This window comes from Mus pahari, chromosome 5, assembly GCF_900095145.1.
Source record: "Mus pahari chromosome 5, PAHARI_EIJ_v1.1, whole genome shotgun sequence".
NCBI classification, from domain to species: Eukaryota; Metazoa; Chordata; class Mammalia; order Rodentia; family Muridae; genus Mus; species Mus pahari.
In genome coordinates, this window is record NC_034594.1 from 163,009,173 (window position 1) to 163,029,183 (window position 20,011).

General features: G+C 50.2%; 1 protein-coding gene across 1 annotated transcript; it reads left to right on the top strand.

Annotated features, from left to right (window-relative positions):
• The first annotated feature begins 9,526 nt into the window (after positions 1-9,526).
• Positions 9,527-19,753, top strand: Batf3 (basic leucine zipper ATF-like transcription factor 3). Its single transcript, XM_021199305.1, has 3 exons — positions 9,527-9,634; positions 11,808-11,912; positions 19,263-19,753. The coding sequence occupies exons 1-3, from the start codon at positions 9,566-9,568 to the stop codon at positions 19,443-19,445; spliced, it is 357 nt and encodes a 118-aa protein (XP_021054964.1). The 5' UTR covers positions 9,527-9,565; the 3' UTR covers positions 19,446-19,753.
• The last annotated feature ends 258 nt before the right edge of the window (positions 19,754-20,011 follow it).

Sequence of the window (20,011 nt, forward strand, 5' to 3'; positions counted from 1 at the left end):
TCAGGGTGTGTGGACACTGCAGCACACTGAGCTGGAAGGATGAAATGAACTCCAAAATGGACTGGACCCAGGTCTAGTTGGGAGTGAACGCTGTGGGGGTGGGGAGGAGACAGACAGACAGAAGCACTCCGAGGATCTTAGTGTTACAGTTCTTTCAGGTGAAGGCCTTCTCTGACAGCTCTCGGGCTGGGGAGATGGCTCAGCAGGTAAGAGCACTGACTGCTCTTCCAGAGGTCCTGAGTTCAAATCCCAACAACCACATGGTGGCTCACAACCATCTGTAATGAGATCGAACACCCTCTTCTAGTGTGTCTGAAGACAGTTACAGTGTACTTACATATAACAATAAATAAATCTATGGGCTGAAGCGAGTGGAGCCAGAGCAAGCAGAGGTCCTGAGTTCAATTTCCCAGAAACCATATGATGGCTCACAACCATCTGTACAGCTACAGTGTACTCATATACATAAAATAATTAAATAAATCTTTAAAACAGCTCTCTTAGATGATCTTAGCATATGCCTTTACTCAGGGTGGGCTTGTATGCAGACACTTTATTCAAGGTGAACCAACGGTTATATAGTTTGGAGGGAGGGGTGGGAATGTCCAGGATGCCTCAGAAGCATGAGGGAAGAGAGCCGGTTGCTGGGCTGCATGACTATCTCTGTCACCTGCTTGGATTCGATGGGTCGCATGCTCCCAGGCAGGCCTGGGAACACAGGAAGTTAGTCCCTCTCCTGCTGTCTCAGAATGAGATTTTAAATCTCTCTTTTTGGGATTTCTGGGCTTTGAACATGCTCTACCTCAGCAGTTCCATGCCAGTGGCACAGTCCATGCAGCCCACACTGGACAGTTCTCTTTGGTGGCCTCTGCAGGGGGCAGGGGTGGTTGTCACAGAAGTCTACCATGTCCCTCTCTCTCCGCTCGGGTCTGCAGCCATGGCTATCACAGCAAGAGTAACCTCCTTGCTCTCCGTGGTCAGCAGGAGCACGTATCATGGCCCTCCGCGTGGTTTCTGGTGACAGCACAGGCCACGAACACAGCTCCCCCGCTGCAGTAGGACCAAGGGACCCAACCAAGGCTCTACAGGCTGGGCTCCCAGCCGGTGACTCGTCCACACTGTCAGGGCACTGCCACACAGTTCCCAGCCGCTCCTGCAGGATTCAGTTTGAGGCACAGAGTACCAGGCTAAATCTCTCGGCTTACCAGGCTGAATCTCTCGGCTTCTCTGGTACCCAAGATGCTTGTGCAGGTTTAGTGGCCCGAGGTTTACAAGTGTCTTGGAAAGAAATGAGGAAGCAGGAGGGAGCAACTTGGTGCATGTCAACTTCCTGGAGCTTCTCAGCCGCCCCTAAGAAACCAGAGCTTCTTTGGGGCGGAGGTAGGAGTTCAGGTTCAATTGTGTATCCCAAGCTAGCCTGGGACTCATTATATAACTGAGAATGACCCAGAAGTCCTAGTTGTGATGGCCGGCAGGACGGCACTACACCTGGCTTATGCTGTGCTGGGAAATGAACCCAGGTTGAGAGCACACTGGCCATTATTCCCTGTCAGCGTGACACAAAGGAGTCACTTGAGAAGGGAGATCCTGATGGAGGACCTGCCTCCATTAGACTGGCCTGTGAGCAGACCTGCAGGGCATTTTCTTGATTAAAGACTCGTTGGGGGAGGCCTCAGCTCCCTGGTTGGTGCTACTCCTGGGCAGGTAGTCCTGGTGCTACAGGCTGAGCAGGCCATGGAGAACAAGCCAGTAAGCAGTGTTCCTCATGGTCAAGAAAGGTAACGAGGACACTCGGCAAGCCTTGTCCCAGCTGAGCTGTGGCCCCAGCTGGTGGCCGGAAGAACATGGTCCTCAGACATGTCCCTTACCAGGGTACCCTTTCCAGAAGCCTCCAGCCCCCTGGCCTGTTCTTTGGAGCCACACTTTCCCGGATGTCTGGGAGGAGCCCTGACTGGAAACACAGGAAATCTGCACTGTTTTCCCTTCTTGATCGAGAAAGTGGCCAGTTCCGGTAACTGTCTGTGTGGCTCTCTATGACTTTTACTAGGAAGTTCATGCTTCAGTCACAGGCTGTAAGGCTCAGCAAGAATTGGCCCCAAGATGATCCAAAGCCAGGTCAGAGGGTTAGCGTAAGTCAGGCTAGAGAGCATGTCCTAAAGCCATGGGATGTGGCTCCCGGCTTTCAGAGAGGTCAATTTTAAATAACCTAGGAAAGTGATTATTAGGAAAACAGGCCATGTAAGGGATGCCTCAGAGTGACAGAACAACAGACCTGGGCCACAGGGCTCAGTCACCAAGGATAGAGCATGGCAGATTGCCCACGACTGGATATGCTCAGTCCTGTGAGGTTCTTAGCAGATAGAAGGGCTGGCTGGCTGGAGCCTTTCTGCCTCCACTGAGGGAGAGTAAGAGGAAATATATGTGAAGAACACGTGGGTCCAAAAATAATCATGAGAAACTGCAGCATCAGCGCTATAAACTGTAGCCTGCCTAGTGGGCATCAATCTAGATAGATTCGATAAACCGGAAGTACTCTGCAGAGACCTCGCACACTTAAAACCATATTGATCAGGAAATGGAGGTTTTTTTTTACCTCCACGTGTTGGTTGTGCAGTGTGTGTGGGGTGGTGGTAGGGGGACGTACAGGAGAGTCGCACACAGACACGGGGGTCAGAAGGTACTGTTGAGCTCGACACATCAGTAGAGTCTTCTTCAGAACCAAAAGCAGAGCAGAGTTCATAAAGGGTTAAACCTGAGTAACAGCGATGCCTTCACAGTTAAGCGCTTGCCTTGCAAGACAGAAGAACCGAGCTTGGGTCTAGGAGTGGTGACATAAATTTGCAATCCTATCATTGAAGAAGCTGAGACAGGGGGATTCCTGTGCTTGCTGGCTGGACAGCCTGAACTACTTGCTCAATTCCAGGACACCAAGAGCTCCTGTCTCAAAAAACAAGATAGAAGGCATCTGAAAATGACATCTGAGGTACACTTCTGGCTTCCACATGTGTTTGCACATGTGAACATACACACGTGAACCACACACACACACATGTGCTCACATGGGATTTGATATTAGGAAAACTTTCAGATACATAGTTGACCTATAATTAGGAAGGAAAGAGAATGTTAAATTTCATGATCAATCTCGCCAAGATGAATGGAAAGGCAAATTAATATAATCGGCGAATAAAATCTCACTTACTAGACGGGAAAAATAAACATGATAAACAGGACAACAAAATCAGCATGAATGTAGAACTCAGGTGGCAGGACTGACCGGACAGCGCAGCGGCTAAGGATGCTGGCTGCTCTTCCAGAGGGTCCAGGTTTGAGTCACAAGCACCTTCATGGTGGCTCACGGCTGTCTGTAACTCCAGTTCTGGGTGATGCAATGCCCTCTTCTAGCTACAGGTGTGCACCTGGTACACATATATACATACAGGCAAAAATAAGTCTAAAAAGTTTTGGTATAAGCTACACAAGGCAGAGCTATCACACGTATAAAGAAAGGACAGATGCTAGACGAGGAAACACTGTATCCTATGAACTTCCTAGTGCTTCTATGCAGATCACTCCGTACATGTTTCTAATTAGCTGCTTTGCTTTTTTCAATACAATGCTATGAATCTCTAGTACTTCATTCCAGAGACTAACAATATAATCCAGCCATATGAATGCATAATTTAAGAAACACCCAGCTGGGGTTGGAGAGATGGCTCAGTGGTTAAGAGTACTGACTGTTCTTCCAGAGGTCCTGAGTTCAAATCCCAGCAACCACATGGTGCCTCACAATCATCTGTAATGAGATATGATGTCCTCTTCTGGTGTATCTGAAGACAACTACAGTGTACTTACATAAAATAAATAACTAAATCTCGGGGCCGGAGGGAGAAGGAAAAAAATAGAAACACACGCCTAATTTTTTATATCCCATATGACATTTGTATGTATGGGGGAGAGGTAGTGTCATGTAATTTTTAAGAATTGACAGACTTAGAAAAGTCCCTGCTAACTTTTAAAAAGCATCTATGCTATAATTTTCCCAGACATTTCATGTTTTTTTTTCCTCCTGTGATTCATGTTGAGGTTCTTAGAACTGGTGGCTTACAAGCCGGGTTCCAGGTGGCGGCGGGGCAAAGCTGAGGGTGTGTTTATGGTTTTGCAGCCCACTCTGCCTCATTCCTGGACCATCCAGTCAACTGGTTTATTCCTCTAACTGAGCCACTTTCTCTTGCACCATCTGAGATTCCTCATGGCTAGTTTGCGTTTACATGGCATGGCTACTGGCTGCAATTCCCCAGGTACCTTTTCCACCTTTCTTTGGTTTCACACATTTTTGAATTTTCAGTTCTTTACTATGTAAACAATGTAGACAGTTATATGCTCCATCCTCCACGAATGGTCAAACCAGGAGTTTACCTCTGTTAACTTGCTCACTGAAATATTCTAGTGTGCTTCCAAATAACAGCTGAAATGCCATAGTCAAGTGGCTGGAGAGGTGACTCATCAGCTAGACGTACAGGCTGCTCATCCACAGGACCAAGGTTTAGTTCCTGGATCACCACCATCTGTGACTCCAGGTCCAGTAGATCCAACAACCTGATCTGGTGTCCTGAGCACCAGGCACAGACAGAACACACACACTTAAAATAATAATAACAAAATTGAAGTCATATTCAAGCTTTGTTAGAAGTGTTACTCCTGTTAACAAGAAGCACACAAGAAGACCCTGAGCTGCTCTGAGACTTGTGATTGCTGTTTTGCATTTAATTCCCGAAGGGAACAAACTCTGTTTTGAAGAGTTATAAACAAGAAGGGACTCGGATGCTTACGGCTCTGTTTGATGACACAGGATTTTCAGATCGGAGGCTGGGGTGTTCAGTTTAGATCTGATTTCCCTTCTACCACCCACATAATTCTGGTGCTGGGCTGTGTGGGAGGTGTTTTGTCTTAGTAGAACATATGCTATTGCATAGTTTAGCACAGAGGACAGTGGAAATATTCCTGGAGGTCATACAACTGGCAACAACCCATTTCTGCACAAAAGCATCTGCGAATCACACATATCCCCATGTGTGTACTTCCCCAGTTAAGCCTGCCTTTTCTGGGGTCCCTCAAACACTTTCAGTCACCTCAACACCGCTAGACTCGAGAAGTCTACAGAATGAGCTTGCCCACTTGTGGTTAAAATATCCCATTTTTACAAAGTTCATTAGTGAAAGTGGTCCCCCACAGGCTCCCGTGTGCATGTTTCTCCCAGTAGATGGCACTATGTTGAGGGGCCACGGAACTTTTAGGAGGTAGGGTTACACTGGTGGTCCCTGCTTCCCGGCCAGTTGTCAGTAGTCCACTGCCACGGATTGTCACTATATTTTCTGTGCCATGACCGACTGAAACCTCTGAAGCTTGTAGGATTTCCTCCCTCCCCCCACCCCATTTCTTATTCCATTTTCTAGTCTCTGTGTAGTGTGCCTGTGTGTCCATGCACACCTCCATGTGTGGGGACATGAGGCCTGAGGCTGAAGTAGAAAATCCAATCTTGATCATTATTCCAGTCTTATCAGCCTGCTTTCTCTGAGAATCCCTTGTCTCTGCCTCAGGAAGCTGAACCCACGGGTAGGCCACCACACCCATTCTGAATTTACAGGGGTTCTGGGACTCTGAACTCCAGTTCCATGACTTGCCTCTCACTTTAAACCCTGAACCATCTTCCCAGGTCTCTTCGGTTGTTCTGACGGGGATTTTGTTCACTGTGGCAAAAGCGAGCAACATGGTATGTGAATATGTCACCAGGTGGACACAGGCAAAGCCACTCTGGGTCAGGGTGGACCTGTGGTAGTGAGGCACTGTGACTCTTCCTTCAAAAAGCTCCCGGTAGACTGTCCTCGGCCCTCCACGGTCTTCGCAGCCCTACCCCAGGTCTCTTGGATCATGGCTCTCATCTTCTGGGTCTCCTTGTTGCTTTTAATTTGCTCTTAAGACTTAAATATCCCACTGCCAATGTTGCTGTTATGGTCGGGAAGGGAACCCACCGGCTCCCATTTTAGATGCTGGGTGTCAGTTGGTGTTGCTATTTTGTGAGGTGACCAACATGACCCCATAGCATCTCAAGTCAGATCATGCCAAGCCTCTGCTCAGAAGCCTTATCTTTCCCACCTTATGTCAAATAAAAGGTGGCCTTCTTGCCACATCTCTAGGTGTCCCGTCTCTCCCTCCGGCACTCCAGACCCTCGAGTCCCCTGGAGTTACTTCAGTGGCCAGGCACTTCCACAAGAACATTGCTTCTGTGTTGGTGCAGCACGGACCACGTCCTCCAGGTGTCTCCCCAGCCCTACAGAGAAGCCTCATTGATCTCCCTGTTTGAAAACAAACCATCCCTTACGGGCCCTCTCCAGCCCTTGCTCTTCTACTCCCATCTTGAGATAGACCACATCGAATGCACTCCAGTGTGCTCATCTGACTATTGAGACAGTGAGTTCCCTGAGGTGTGGCTCTCTGTCCCACAGTGGCTGACACACAGTGGCCAGTTTCTGGTAAGTGCAGTGGTCTCTACCTTTGGCTTTCTCTTCCCTAGCCTCACCAGAGGCCCACAGGACCGTCTTCTGAGAAAAGCCATGAGAAGACACTTACCAGAAGACCAGTTTCCTAAACAAGAACAGCAGGAGTGAACGGCACACAGGGCTTTCAATCATCAGTTTGTTATTGGAAAGAACCATCTTCTGGTGAAGTGAATCAGCAGAGTGTTGGATCACAAACTCTGAACCTACTGCATCTCCTCACCGAGCCCTGAACCTGTGGTGCATCCCCCACCCCTCAGAGACGGGATTCAAGGTCATTGTGGTATAAATAGGAACTTGACAAATCATACCAGATGTCTTCCCAGTTCAAGGGAAAACACATGAAAAAAAAAACAGAGATTTGAAGCCTGTTCTGCGTTTCTCTCATTCATTCGTTTGTTTTGTGTTTCTGAGACTGTCTGTCTGTCTGTCTATCTATCTATCTATCTATCTATCTATCTATCTATCTATCTATCTATCTATCTATCTATCTGGGTCTCACTATGTAATTCTGACTTGCCTGAAACTTGGTATATAGACCAAGCTGGCATTCATCTTGGCTTTCTAGTGTGGCAAATGAACTTAGCACCGTACTATAATAGCATTATGGGGATATTATAAACAAATTAATGTTATTTTTATAAACATGGAGTGTGTAAAGAAGCCAGCATCAACATTCTGAAGTTTAAGAAAGCATGCAAAAGAGATGACAATTCTAGGGGCTGGAAAGATGGCTGGGCATGGGGAAAGAGCATGGACTGCTCTTGGAGAGGGCCCAGGTTCCATTCCCAGCACTCACATGGTGACTCAACATTAACCACCCAGAACTCTATTACTCTCTTCTGGAACCCGACACCCATATGGTGTACAGACTTATACGAAGGGAAAGAAACGGTTCCATGCTGGGCATGGTGACACACGCCTTTAGTCCCAGCATTCAGGAAGCGGATCTCTCAGAGTTCAGGGCCAGCCTGGTCTACCAAGTGAGTTCCATGACATCCAGGGCTGAACACAGAGAAGCCCTGCCTTGAAAAACCCAAGGTGTGTATGAGTGTGTGGGGAGGGGTGCTCTGGGGGTAGAAAGAAAGGAAAAGAAAAAAGAAACAATGCTGTAAGTAGACTAAGCCAATATAAGTCTGCTGCTGGCTCTGGCCCCAGGCTGTGGGGAGGACCCCAGAGGACTTGGAATGTGGTGTAGCTTATCAGGGACAGGAATGGAGCCCACTAGAATGACCCATGCGAGTGCACTGGTGTGTCGAGGATCCCCCCCCCAACACCACTCTTAAACATCGGAGGAGGAAACATCTAAAAGTTATGATCACTCGCCCCCACGAATTATTTTGCTAGTCTTTGGTTGTTTTGAGATGTGGTCCTGCTATATAGCTCTAGCTAGCCTGGAGGTTACTGTATAGCCCTAGCTATACAGTACCTGTGGAAACCCTGCCTCAACCTTGTGAGTGGAGAAACTGTAGGCTTTGGCCACCACACCCAGTTAACGGAGTCCTTCAATTTTCAAGGACTCCTGGGCTGACCCACACCAAGTGCAGGATGCTGTGCTGTGCACTCCTCTATACTGTGTGAGATGTAATGTCTGTCTCTCTCTCTTCTCCTCTCTCTCCCCTCCCCCCACACCGGAGCATGCACGCCCCACCGTTATGTTGTTGATAGAAGAGGGTCAGAACTAAAATTTGGGCAGAACCATTAGCATGGAGAGGGCTCCGCTGCGATGTGTGGACACTGGCTATGGTGTGACCTACTAACACACATGACCATCTCTCCTCACGCTTAAAGCCGTGCAGGCAGGTTCAAACAAGCTCCTCTCTCTAGGCTTAAGGCTTAAATTCTGACACAGAGCCATGCACACTGGGGTGAGGACTCAGAAAGGTCACCTCTCCCACTGCCCAGAAGCCAGTAGGCCAAAATGAACACATGAGAAAGGCCACTCTTGTCTGGTTCCCATCCGTCCACCAGTTCGTGGTTAGCTTTCCTCCCCTATGCTATGCACAGACCACAAACCTGCAACCGCTAGGGTTTTTTGTTTTTTTCTTTACTGGGCACAGTCATCTTGACTTCATATTTTAAAAACTGGCAGGCAGGTGAAGAGGGATGAGATATGTCTGTACCTAGTCTGGCATAAACATAGCAACCATATATTTTAGCCTTTAGTAGGTATCACCTTAACCTTGAAGAAGCAAACGCAGCTAGCCCATGGGACCTTAGCATGGCCTGTCCAGACCTCTGAAGGTGTGAGGATGGACGTCTAGCGTGGCGGATACTTTTCACGGTTTCGACTCACAACCTCCCTTTGCCACTCCCCCCACTCCGCCACCCCCCATCAGAATTCGCCCTCCGAGTCACCTCGCCCCCTCTCTCCCACTGGACCAGACGCCACCGCAGTGGAAAAGCCCTGAGGCTCCCGCTGTCCCCGTAGCGAAGACGATCTCCGGTCTCTGCCGCGGTCCCTGCCCACTGGCGCCACTAGTCCAGGTGCTGCCTCTCCCGGAAAAAATCTCCCCATCGGCAGTGACCGGCGCTGGGGCGCGAAGGGGAGGCTGCGAAGGGACAGAGAAGCCACCGAGCCACTCACTGATGCTTCTCACCCAAACTTCCCAGGAGCGGCCAAAGGACCTTCCACAGCGGCGCCGCGCCAGCACCCAGTCCCCACCCACTCGGGGTCTTCTCCGTGGGTGGGCTTCGGTGCTGCCACGTGACTTCCACGAAGAGCAGGGGCCCTTAGCGGAAAGCAGCGACTTGGGTGGGATCCTGGACCCGGAGGTGCTGCGAGAGGGCGGGGAGAGGAGGAAGCAGGGGCGGGGTGGGAGTAGGGGGCGGGGCCGGGGCCAGGGCCGGGCCCGGACTGGACACGGGGTGGGGAGTCGGGCACCGCGGAGCCGGGAGAGCGGGAAGCGGCGGGGCGGGGCGGGGCGGGGCGGCAAGTGCAGGGATGCGGGCGGAGCGCGGGTAGCAGAGCCCCACGTTCAGGGCGCCCCGTGTGGCGAGCGCGCGGCATGTCGCAAGGGCCCCCCGCGGTCAGCGTGCTGCAGAGGAGCGTGGCTGCGCCTGGAAACCAGCCGCAGGTATTGGACAAGGGGGCCGGGTGTGAGGACCGGGTGAGGGTGAGGGCAGAGCTCCAGGTGAGTCCCCGCCGTGCGCCTCAAGCGCTTAGGAAGGCTGCAGCCCCTCCGGACTGGCGCCGGACACGTGGGTCCGCGCTGCTGTGGGCTACTGCATCCTTGACTCCTGTGGGCGCTGGTGGGAGGGGGCCCGGAGCTCCGAGACTATGAATTCAGCCCAAAGGGGCGGTTCGTCCCTGCATCCAACCCACTGACTAAGATCCGCAAGGGGAATGTTGGACCGGTCAATCTGTGGGTGTGGGGTTTTGTCTCTAGTGGGCAGACTCCACCCCCAGCACGGGTGGAAACTCCTCGCTCCAATACGATCAGCACCCTCTGTTGTCCCCAACTTTCAAAGCTCTAGTCACAAGAAGCTGAGACCAAATAGAGGCCACTGTTGGAACACTTCTTTGGCCACCTGGTTGCTTTATCAGTAGACCAGGTCTTATCTTTCTTAGTCACCACACACACTCCCAACTCCCTGCTTGAAGTGTAATGCCCCAGGATGACCCTGGAAGTCTGAGCCAAGTAGTTGGAGTGGCCTTGTACTATTTGCTTCGACTAGCCGAGCCTCAGTTTCCCCATCTATAAGATGAGCTCTTTTGTATCTCCTGAGGACGGTTGCACAGGTCATGTGAGTGATGGGTGATTTGTGTCACCATTTGACATTCCTGCCGAGAGGGAAGATGTGATGTGACAGCTCCCAGAGGACAGGAGGCATGTTGCCCCTTGCCCTGAGTTTGGAGAATAGAGACATTATTTCCTGTCAAGCACCAGGGGAGATTCAGTGAGGTCAGTTCTCAGGTCAGCCTGATTCTGGGCAGCTGCAGGATCTTAGTTACTATGTAACTCTGGAAGGTTTTGTGAGGGTGTAAAAGCTGAAGTTACGTCGCTTATATGTCCCCCTCGATGCTCCACGTATGTTTATCAAGAGCTTTTGGGTGTAGTGATTCAGGAGAACAGTTCCAGAGCTAGGGAGGACAGGGAAGGGAGACTACCCCAGACTCTGTTGAAGAAGCGGGGGGGGGGGGGGAGGACTTCTGGAAGGCACGTTTTTGACACCTGTGTTCTCTGGAACAGTGTCTCCGTGCCTCTCCCAGTGTTGGGTCTGCTGTCTCTTCTTATCTACACCTGGGATTCCCAGCTGAAGCCCTGAGTTTGTAGGCCAGCCTCTGGGTTTTGCCATGGCTGTGGCTCCCTCGGGGTTACACTCTGAGCCTCACCCACCACTAAGCTCCCTCCCCATGTAGACCCCTTTTGAACTCAGTCTTGAAGGACATTTGTTCCCTCCCCTGACGGTATCAGTTGGAGTTCTGGAGAGCAGACCCTTTCCACTGAGTGAGCTCTCACTGTGGTGCGTGCATTTTTTTTCTGCCTGCCCACTTCATGCCGCCTCATGAGGAATTTTTGGATATTTGGTTAAGAACTCTCAAAACGCATCACAGATTTAAATTTGGAATAACCCTGACCTCTGAAAAGAAAATGTCATCCAAGTGTTGTTCAAGAGAGCGTGTCGTCATTAGTGTTCCAGAGTTTTCCACGTACTGGTAGAGTTGTGTGGTTGCAATTACTAATAAATGCATAACTATGGTCTGTATACAGTTTCAGAAGGACTTGACAGCATGTGGTAGTTTAAAGGCTGTGCACAGCAAGTTCTAGTGAGCACATACCCCGGTCTTTCTCACTCTCAGATGAGCAGTAACAGTACCGCACTTCCAGGCAAACGCCCTGTGGGGCAGAAGTTTGTCAACGTTGGTTTGGGGACCAGCAGACCTGAGTTCCACTTCCCACTCACCCCCATGCTGGCCATGATACCTGGAGAACTTCCCTAACCTGAGTTTCTGAACCTCGTTGTCTCTTAGTATTTTTATTTTTTGTGGTCCTGGGTATGGAACACAGGACCTGACATATCCCATACATATGTGGCACCACTAAGCTGCACCCCAGACCTTATATTCCTCGTTTTAAAACAACAGTCTTTCTATACATCTTTCGGGATGTGGGTGGCGATTAACATAAAGCAAAGCCCCACCACAGGATAGGTGTTCCTTAACAAAGCTTCTCAGCAGCCCACTGGGGCCGTAGGTGGAGCACAGTGAGAGTCTGAGAGTCTCACCGCACCACGTGTCATCCCCAGAGCCCCAAGGATGATGACAGGAAAGTTCGAAGGAGAGAGAAAAACCGGGTTGCAGCTCAGAGGAGCCGGAAGAAGCAGACCCAGAGGGCTGACAAGCTCCACGAGGTGAGGCCGGGGTCGGGTGGTCAGGTCAGGACCACAGGGCAGTCAGAGGGACAGCCGGCCTCTATCCGGGGGAGGGGCAGTGATGACATCACTGTGTTCATCACCAGTTCGTCCAGTCTGATCCTGCTGGGTCTTCCCAGCCTATCGCTTTGCTTCTGTATTCGCCGGCCTCTTCCTCTCAAACCCAGCCCCCTGGCTTCTTCCCACGCTCCATTTTCTCTCACTATAGACTCAAACAAAAGCTAGATGTGGGGGCTCCCACACCACAGCACTCAGAGAGGTGGAGCCAGGAGAATACCCAGCCTGAGGCTGGTTGCAACTACAGAGAAACCGCCTAAAGAAACAACAGTGACAACAGTAATAGTAATTAAAGTTCTGGGGGAGCAGCTCAGTGGAGTGCTTGCCTGAGGTGCACAAAGATACCCTGGGTGTGAGTCTCAGCACCACAGAAATCAGCCGTGGTGGCACACGCCTACAATCTCAGCACTCGGGTGGAGAGGCAGAGAATCAGAAGTTCAAGGTCAAGTTTGTCTTTATAGTGACTTTCAGGCTAGCCTTGGCTACATGAGGTATTGTCTCAAAAAAAAAAAAAGGAAGGAAGAGAGAGAGAGAGAGAGAGAGAGAGAGAGAAGTTACTGAGAGTTAAGGCACTTGCTTTTAATCCCAGCACTCTGGAGGCAGAGGCAAGCAGATCTCTGAGTTCAAGGCCAACCTGGTCTACAGAGTGAGTTCCAGGACAGCCAGGGTTCCATAGTGAAACTCTGTCTTTAAAAAAAGAAAGTAAGTAAATGAAAGAATGTGGGTGAGGTGGTACTTGTGAGGGTCAGTTCAAACCATTTTTGACTATATACTAAGTTTAAGGCCAGCCTGGGTTACATGAGACCCTCTCCCTACCAAAACTAAAAATTGAAGAAGCTAAACAAAATAGCTCTTTATACTTTTATTTCCTTTTCAAAATCTTGCCGCCTCCTCCTCTGGGGGTGGGTTGAAAGAGAATGGCCCCTATGGGCTTGTACATAGAATGGTCAGTGTGTAAGCTGGTGGAACTGTTTGGGAAGGATGAGGAGGTGTAGCTTCTTTGGAGGAAGTGTGTCACTGGGACTGGCTTTGAGATTTCCAAAGCCCATGGCATTCCCACTTAGCTCAATCACTCTCTACCTCGTGCCTGTGGATCGGATGTAAAAATCTCAGGTGCGGTTCTGGTACCACGCCTGCCTGCTTCCAAACCTTTCTACCACTGGCTTTGTCTTGTTTGTGTTTTGAGACAGTGTCACTATGTAACCCAGACTGGCCCCCCTGCTCAATCCTGCCTTAACCTGCTGAGTGCTATGACTGGTATGTGCCACCAATTCCTCAGCTATCTCTCTTTTCCCTCTCCCTTCTCCCCCTCCCCCTCCCCTTCCCCTCCCCTCCCCCTCCCCCTCCTCCTCTTCTCCCTCTCCTCCTCCTCTCCTCTTAAATGTTGGTGTGGTTAAGGTGTGCCTTTTCATCTCGCCTGGAATATTTCTCTGTGAGCTTGGCCTGTCATCCACACTTAACAATCCCTTCAGTACTTCCAGACGGGCCCAGTGCTAGTGTTGGGACATCACCTCTTGCGCTGCGCATGCCTTGCGGGGGGGGGGGGGCGGCTCTGTTGCAGGATGCACTTCCAAGGCTGAATGTGGTCTCTTCACCCTGGACTTTCTCTTCTCACGTGGTAGCTAAAGGCGCTTAACCACCTTTTTTATCTCTCAAATCAGCAGCCTGTATCTGAGTCTATTTTCTGTATTACTGAATACCACAGATTGGGTAATTGATAAAGAAGACATTATTTGGCTCAGGGTTCTGAACACTTAAAAGTCTCAAAATATGGAACCACATCTGCTCAGCACCTAGCGAGGGCTTTGCGCTGGTGGCAGGCTAGACAGACAGCGAGTGAATCAGAGGTCTCTCTTCCACAAACAGTCTCCCCCATTGTAACCCACACACCAACTAATGACAATTTATTTGAGGCAGCAGAACATCTGTGACTCATCTCCCTGAGGTCCTCCCTCCTGATGTTGCTGTTTTGGGGACCAAGTTTTCAGGGCAGCCAGTTGGGGGGGGGCACATAGGCACTGCCACTTACCCCAGGGTTCTGCTTTACTTGAGCCACGTTTGAAACCCACATAACCACACAGCCAGGACTGGTGGGGAGTGGGCAATATTTCTATTCTTTTTTTAAAAGATTTATTTATTTATTATTATATGTAAGTACACTGTAGCTGTCTTTAGACACACCAGAAGAGGGCGTCATATCTCATTCAGATGGTTGTGAGCCACCAGGTGGTTGCTGGGATTTGAACTCAGGACCTTCGGAAGAGCAGTCAGTGTTCTTAACTGCTGAGTCATCTCCAGCCCTGATGCTTCTATTCTTAACTGTTCACAGGTTGGTGTGCAGAGCTAAGATTTTCTATAGCTCCCTCCTGCCACGCAGTGCCCTCCTGCTCTCGAGCCATGGATGCTTCCCAAAGCTAGTCAGGGGATTCAGCTCAGATATTCAGTTGTTGGGAGAGGGGAAAGGGTGTCTGAAAATTACCCCTGGATCACATTTAAAATGCACACACCCCGGGGAGCTAAGACTGGGGTTAGGAACCCACAGCTTGGTAGGCACTGTGTGGGTCTTTACTGAAGTCAGGGAGCTAAGGCCTGGAGACCGGGGTCTCCAGATAGGCTTCAGGGAAGCTCTTCTGTCGCTAAGGTTATTTTGTTTCTGGGTTTGTCTTGCCAGGTAGCCTCCTCAGGGGGCCAAGGCCCCTGGTTAATGTCTAGCCCTTTATTCAGATCATGTGGGTCCTCCAGACTGCCCGCCCCACCCCTCAAGAATCACCGAGTCCAAATCAGGTGTGTTGCCATTTGTAAGTCTCAGGTAATCGTGTGTGAAGACATAACCAAGTGTCCTAGACAAGGCTCGTCGTGCAACAAAGTCTAGTAGATCCAAAATACTTAGTAAGCCCTTCCTGGGGCGAAGCTTTGCTGTGGAGTCTCAGAGAGAAGAGATCTCACATGTCCTCGGGAAGCACGGGATTCATTTCCTACGGCCGCTGGAGTGAATCTCAGCAGACTCATTACCCTCTCCCACGCAAGTGCGGTCCACTGCTGAGTCAAGCTGATTGGCTACTAGGACCTTTCCTCACAGTCACAGATGCTGATAGGTTTGGTGGTGAGAAGGGTCCCTCACCCTCAGTGTCCGTGCTTCAGATGGGACACCGGGCAGCATTTCATTAGGCTGAGCGTGCCTTCCCAGACAGGAACGATGGGCTGTGCCACACTGAGGGTGTCATAGAAGTGGGTCAGATTTGACCTGACACCAAAGATGTCAGACTGAGAAAGGATTTTGAGTCAGACAAGGGTGGGAACATGGGCAGCCCTGAAAGCCTTAAATGTCACAAGCTGACAACTGACTTGAGCAGTGTGATTGTGGTGAGTGTTGTCACGGGGCTGTCAATACCGTACGTTGGCAGAGAACACTGGGGAAGGACCCACACGGTTTAGAAACCGACTGTGACGGTTGTCGGTACGACAGTTGATACAACCTCGCTGGCGACTGTGACAGTCTTTTCTGTTTGGAACTGCCTTCATATAAGGCTTAGGACAGACCAACTGTAGAGTCCCGAGATCTCCATTCTGGTAACTACCGTGAAGAAATCTGGGCCCTCTCTGCCAAAAGGAGGAGAAATCAATGATGCGTGAGAATTGGGGTTCACCCTGACACTGGGGATGGGTCCCAAGTCTTCCGGCCTCCCAGAGTGTACTGTCTCACTTGTGTTCTCCAGAAACCCCACTCATGCCTGTCCATCACTAGCTCTGTTGGCCCTCATTGTGTCCTCTGCCTCTAGGACCCTGACCCTAGAAACCCCAGGACAAGACTTCCCAACCGCAGTGTGATTACTGTGTGCATTGGGTGGGTGCTGAGCTGGGCCCTGTCCACTAGATGCAAGGTCAGTGCACCGACAGTGACACATCCTGAGGCGTCCTCAGACGAATGCTGCTCCATTACATCTGCGTTTGAGTGAGTGTGTGCTGTGGCATGCGCGTGGAGGTCAGAGGGCACCTGCATGAGAGTCAGCTGCATCTGATAACTCCAGATTCTTCTAAGACAGTCTGTGTAGCCCAGACTGGCGTCAGACTCAGTAGGTAGCTGAGGCTGACCTTGAACAACTTCTTCTTCTTCTTCTTCTTCTTCTTCTTCTTCTTCTTCTTCTTCTTCTTCTTCTTCTTCTTCTTCTTCTTCTTCTTCTTCTTCTTCTTCTTCTTCTTCTTCTTCTTCTTCTTCTTCTTCTTCTTCTTCTTCTTCTTCTTCTTCTTCTTCTTCTTCTTCTTCTTCTTCTTCTTTTTTTAAATGTTTGTTTATTACAGATGGTTGTGAGCCACCATGTGGTTGCTGGGATTTGAACTCAGGACCTTTAGAAGAGCAGTCAGTGCTCTTAACCACTGAGCCATCTCTCCAGCCCAACCTTGAACTTCTGATCTTCTGGCCTCTACCTCCTCAGTGTTAGGATTACAGTTATATGTGGGGCTGGGGAGTGTAAAGGCTTTGTGTATGCTAGGAAAGCATTCTACCAACCAAACCACATCCCAGCCCAAGCAACTTAGGTTTTGAGACCTATCTGGATATATAAATGTGTGTGTGTGTGTGTGTGTGTGTGTGTGTGTGTGTATGTATATATGTATATATCTCAATAGTATATACAGTAACATACAATATATTATATAAATATACAATATATACAAATGTATACAATAATTATATGTATATGTGTGTGTGTGTGTGTGTGTGTGTGTGTGTTCTGTGGCCTCCTCCATCCCTTTCCAGGGCCTCTTCTTTATAAGATTAGTCCCACCTGAATGTTTTTACTGCTGCTTTTTAAATTTTCCCCCTCTTCCACCAGTTCAGTAAAAGTCCCTCGGCTGACTTAAGAATAAAACGTAAATTCCAGGAAAGAAAGTCCCTGTGGGTAAGAGGAAGGGACTACAGGAGAGGCATGTGGAACGAGGGTGGGTGAGGGAGGGGGAGTCATAGATATGAGTGAAATGCATGCCACACGCCGTGATGAAATCCTTTATTTTGAACAATGCATATGTGTGGAAAGAGAATGGGGGGAGCTGAGACCAGACTCTCTGGAGGAGGCAGGGGCCATCAATCCTTAAGACAGTCAGAGCAAACCATGGCACCTCAGGGCGGAATCAGGCTAAGCATCCCTCAGGATGCTGGAGACGAAACCCAGAAGCCCCAGGCATCTTGCTGCAGACTCAGGAATTATAGAAAGGTTGCGTGGAGTATGGCATCCAGTGAAAACTGAACTCCAGTGACGTAGCTTGCTGGAAGGACCGTTCTTTCCTGTCTTCTGTCTCATGCACAGGTGCAGGGCACGGGATCGGAACGCCAGGACGTCATCTGGTTAGAGTGTAGGGCACTGGATCTGTAGGTGGACCACCAGGGCAACGGAAGACAGAATAGAATCCTTGCATGGGTGAGGCCAGACTGATCCAGGACAGCCTGCAGGAGGGAGGAAAGGAGGCTGCTGCTCTGGACAGAGTTCTGGGGTGGCCTTCCTAAGATGGCCTCTTTTCTGCAGTCCCTCTTGGATCCCTGAAAGGAAGAAAGGGTCCTAGAGGTGGGGAGAAAACAGATGATGTAGCCCACATGAGCTGGACCATATGAGCTGGTTCTGAAGAGAATGGTGTAAGCTCCTGGAGCTCTTTGTCTTTGATCTTTGGGGATAGATGTTACTTATGTAAGTGAGGTCCGATAGTGTACATCTCGGAATGAGGACTATGAGACCTGTATGTGCTGTGATCGGGAAAGTCTTCCTGGAGGCGGTGAGCTCATGCTAGTCTCACAGAGGAAAGGTCAGAATCAGTCAGGCCACGCCGAGGATGTACGCGTGACTTAGGGGGCTAAAAGGCCAGACTTCTTTAGTTGCATTTATTCAAAATGATTAGTAATAGAGAAGCTGTGATGGGAAACGAGGCCAGGTCCTCAGCTCTGGGAGTGCCCAGTGTGCTTGAGTCACAGTCTGGTCAAACACGTCAAGCTAGGTGTGAATGGAAACAGCAGCTCAGCAGGATTTAGACATTCTCAGACCACGGATGGTGTGCTGTGGCGATCTGCTGTTGGCCATGTGCTGTGGACTTTATCAGTGGCTTGGATGAAGAGGAAAACTGTTGACCAAGTGGCTGGATGATGTAAAGCTCTGTGACAGCTTGTATGCATGAGGTGACACAGTGGTATCTCAGAAAGGATCAGAGTAGGATTCCGTGGCCGGGGAAGCCCTGTCCTCAAGCAGTTCATGCACTGGGAGTTCGGCTTCCTGCAGACTCAGGGAAGTCTCCAGTGGCTTAAATCCAGCATGAGGAGGATAATTCCCCCCCCCCCCCCGCCCCATTCAGCCCCCTGCATGTCCCTGAGCAACGCACTGTGCTGGGTGTAACATTTCTCAGTGAACCTAGCAACTTAGAGCATGTGACAGAGTAAGCGGGAGGCCAGAGGGGCTAGTAGTCCTGGCACAGGGAACACGGAAGACTTGATACATTTAGGCTCTGAGAACTTGTAAGGGGGAGGGAGGAGCCTGTTGCCTATCATTTCAAGAACTGAGGTTGCAAAGTTCTGAATTCATCCTCCTGTGTGGCTCCATTAGGTAGAGCCTGGCTCAGTGGGTGGATGTGGAGGAGAGGAGTTTTCAGTACAAAGAGGATGGAATATTGCAGAAATGGAAGGGACTGTCCCTTGAAGATGGGGTGTCCAACCCGAGATGGATGTTTGAGCCAGCCCTGCATGTGAGAAGTTCCTACCAGTCTGGGGGGCAGGGGTGACAAGGAAGCTCTATGATCTCCTTCAGTTCTGAGCCTCTACAGCCTAATGCAGTAGAAAAAACAGACTACATGTGTCTGTGCATTGTTAGAACAGCCAAAGGCATGTCATCCTGGGTACTATTCCAGGTGTTGGGATGGCTGTGAGCCCCCCAGAACCCTTCAAAAAGCATGTCAGTGTTGGGGATAAGGGCTGATGCAGATGGAAAGGAGGGACTACTACTCCATAGTAATGGAGTGATGGAGATGTCCCGTGTGTTAGCACAGTGTCCTTGCTTCTGTCATAATGCCCTGAATCACAGACTCTTAATATAGCCACAGTATACTTCAGTAGTGTTGACTCAGAAAGGAAAGCTGTGCTTTTTTAGGGCAATTTCATTCTCGTGGAAAGACAGATCTGAAGAGTCTGATATAGCCCAGGCTGGCCTTGAATTCTTGACCCTCCTGCCTCTACCTCCTAAGAGCTGGGACCATTCCTGTCCCCCTCCACACCTGCCCCGCTTGTCCTCTCTTGAACAGGAGCACGAGAGCCTGGAGCAGGAGAACTCTCTGCTGCGCAGGGAGATTGCGAAGCTGAAGGAGGAGCTGCGGTACCTGAGCGAGGCGCTGAAGGAGCATGAGAAGATGTGCCCACTGCTGCTGTGCCCTATGAACTTTGTGCAGCTTCGGTCAGACCCCGTGGCCAGCTGTCTACCACGATGACACCCCAGCTCGCTCCTCCCTTGTCCGGCTCGGAACCTTGGTTTGCACACTCAGGAGTTTCCCTGCACACCTGTGTCCAGGGGTACATGCGGCTGTGCCCCTCCAGGGAGCTCTGGGGCCAGCCTGGGCTCAGCATCGTGCTCCGGGGCATCTGACTTCCGGCCCCTGACTTCCGGCCCCAGTAGAAGGATCTAGAGGCCCCAGCGAGAAGGCCCTTTGAGTCGTTCCTCTCACACTTTGGCAGCTAGCCGGTGCTGTCCTTTGGCAGGATCTTTTCATCTAGAACTTGGAAAATAAAGATAGTTACCATGTTTCCTTTGTCCATCTTCTTGGAATGGAGGGCTCCTAGACTTCCTCCTCTGCGTAAATCATCCTACTGTAGGTAGCGCTCCTGTTCAGATGGGAAGTGTCCTTGGCTATGGCAGAGTTAAGACCGTGGGATTTCCTTTGCCACCGAAGTCTTTGACGCTGTCACGCCTAGAGAGTGAGCTGACTTGTGGCTCACATCGTTGACATTATCCAGTCTTCCATCTGGTAAGGCTTACCTCATTTCAGCCATAGAATTT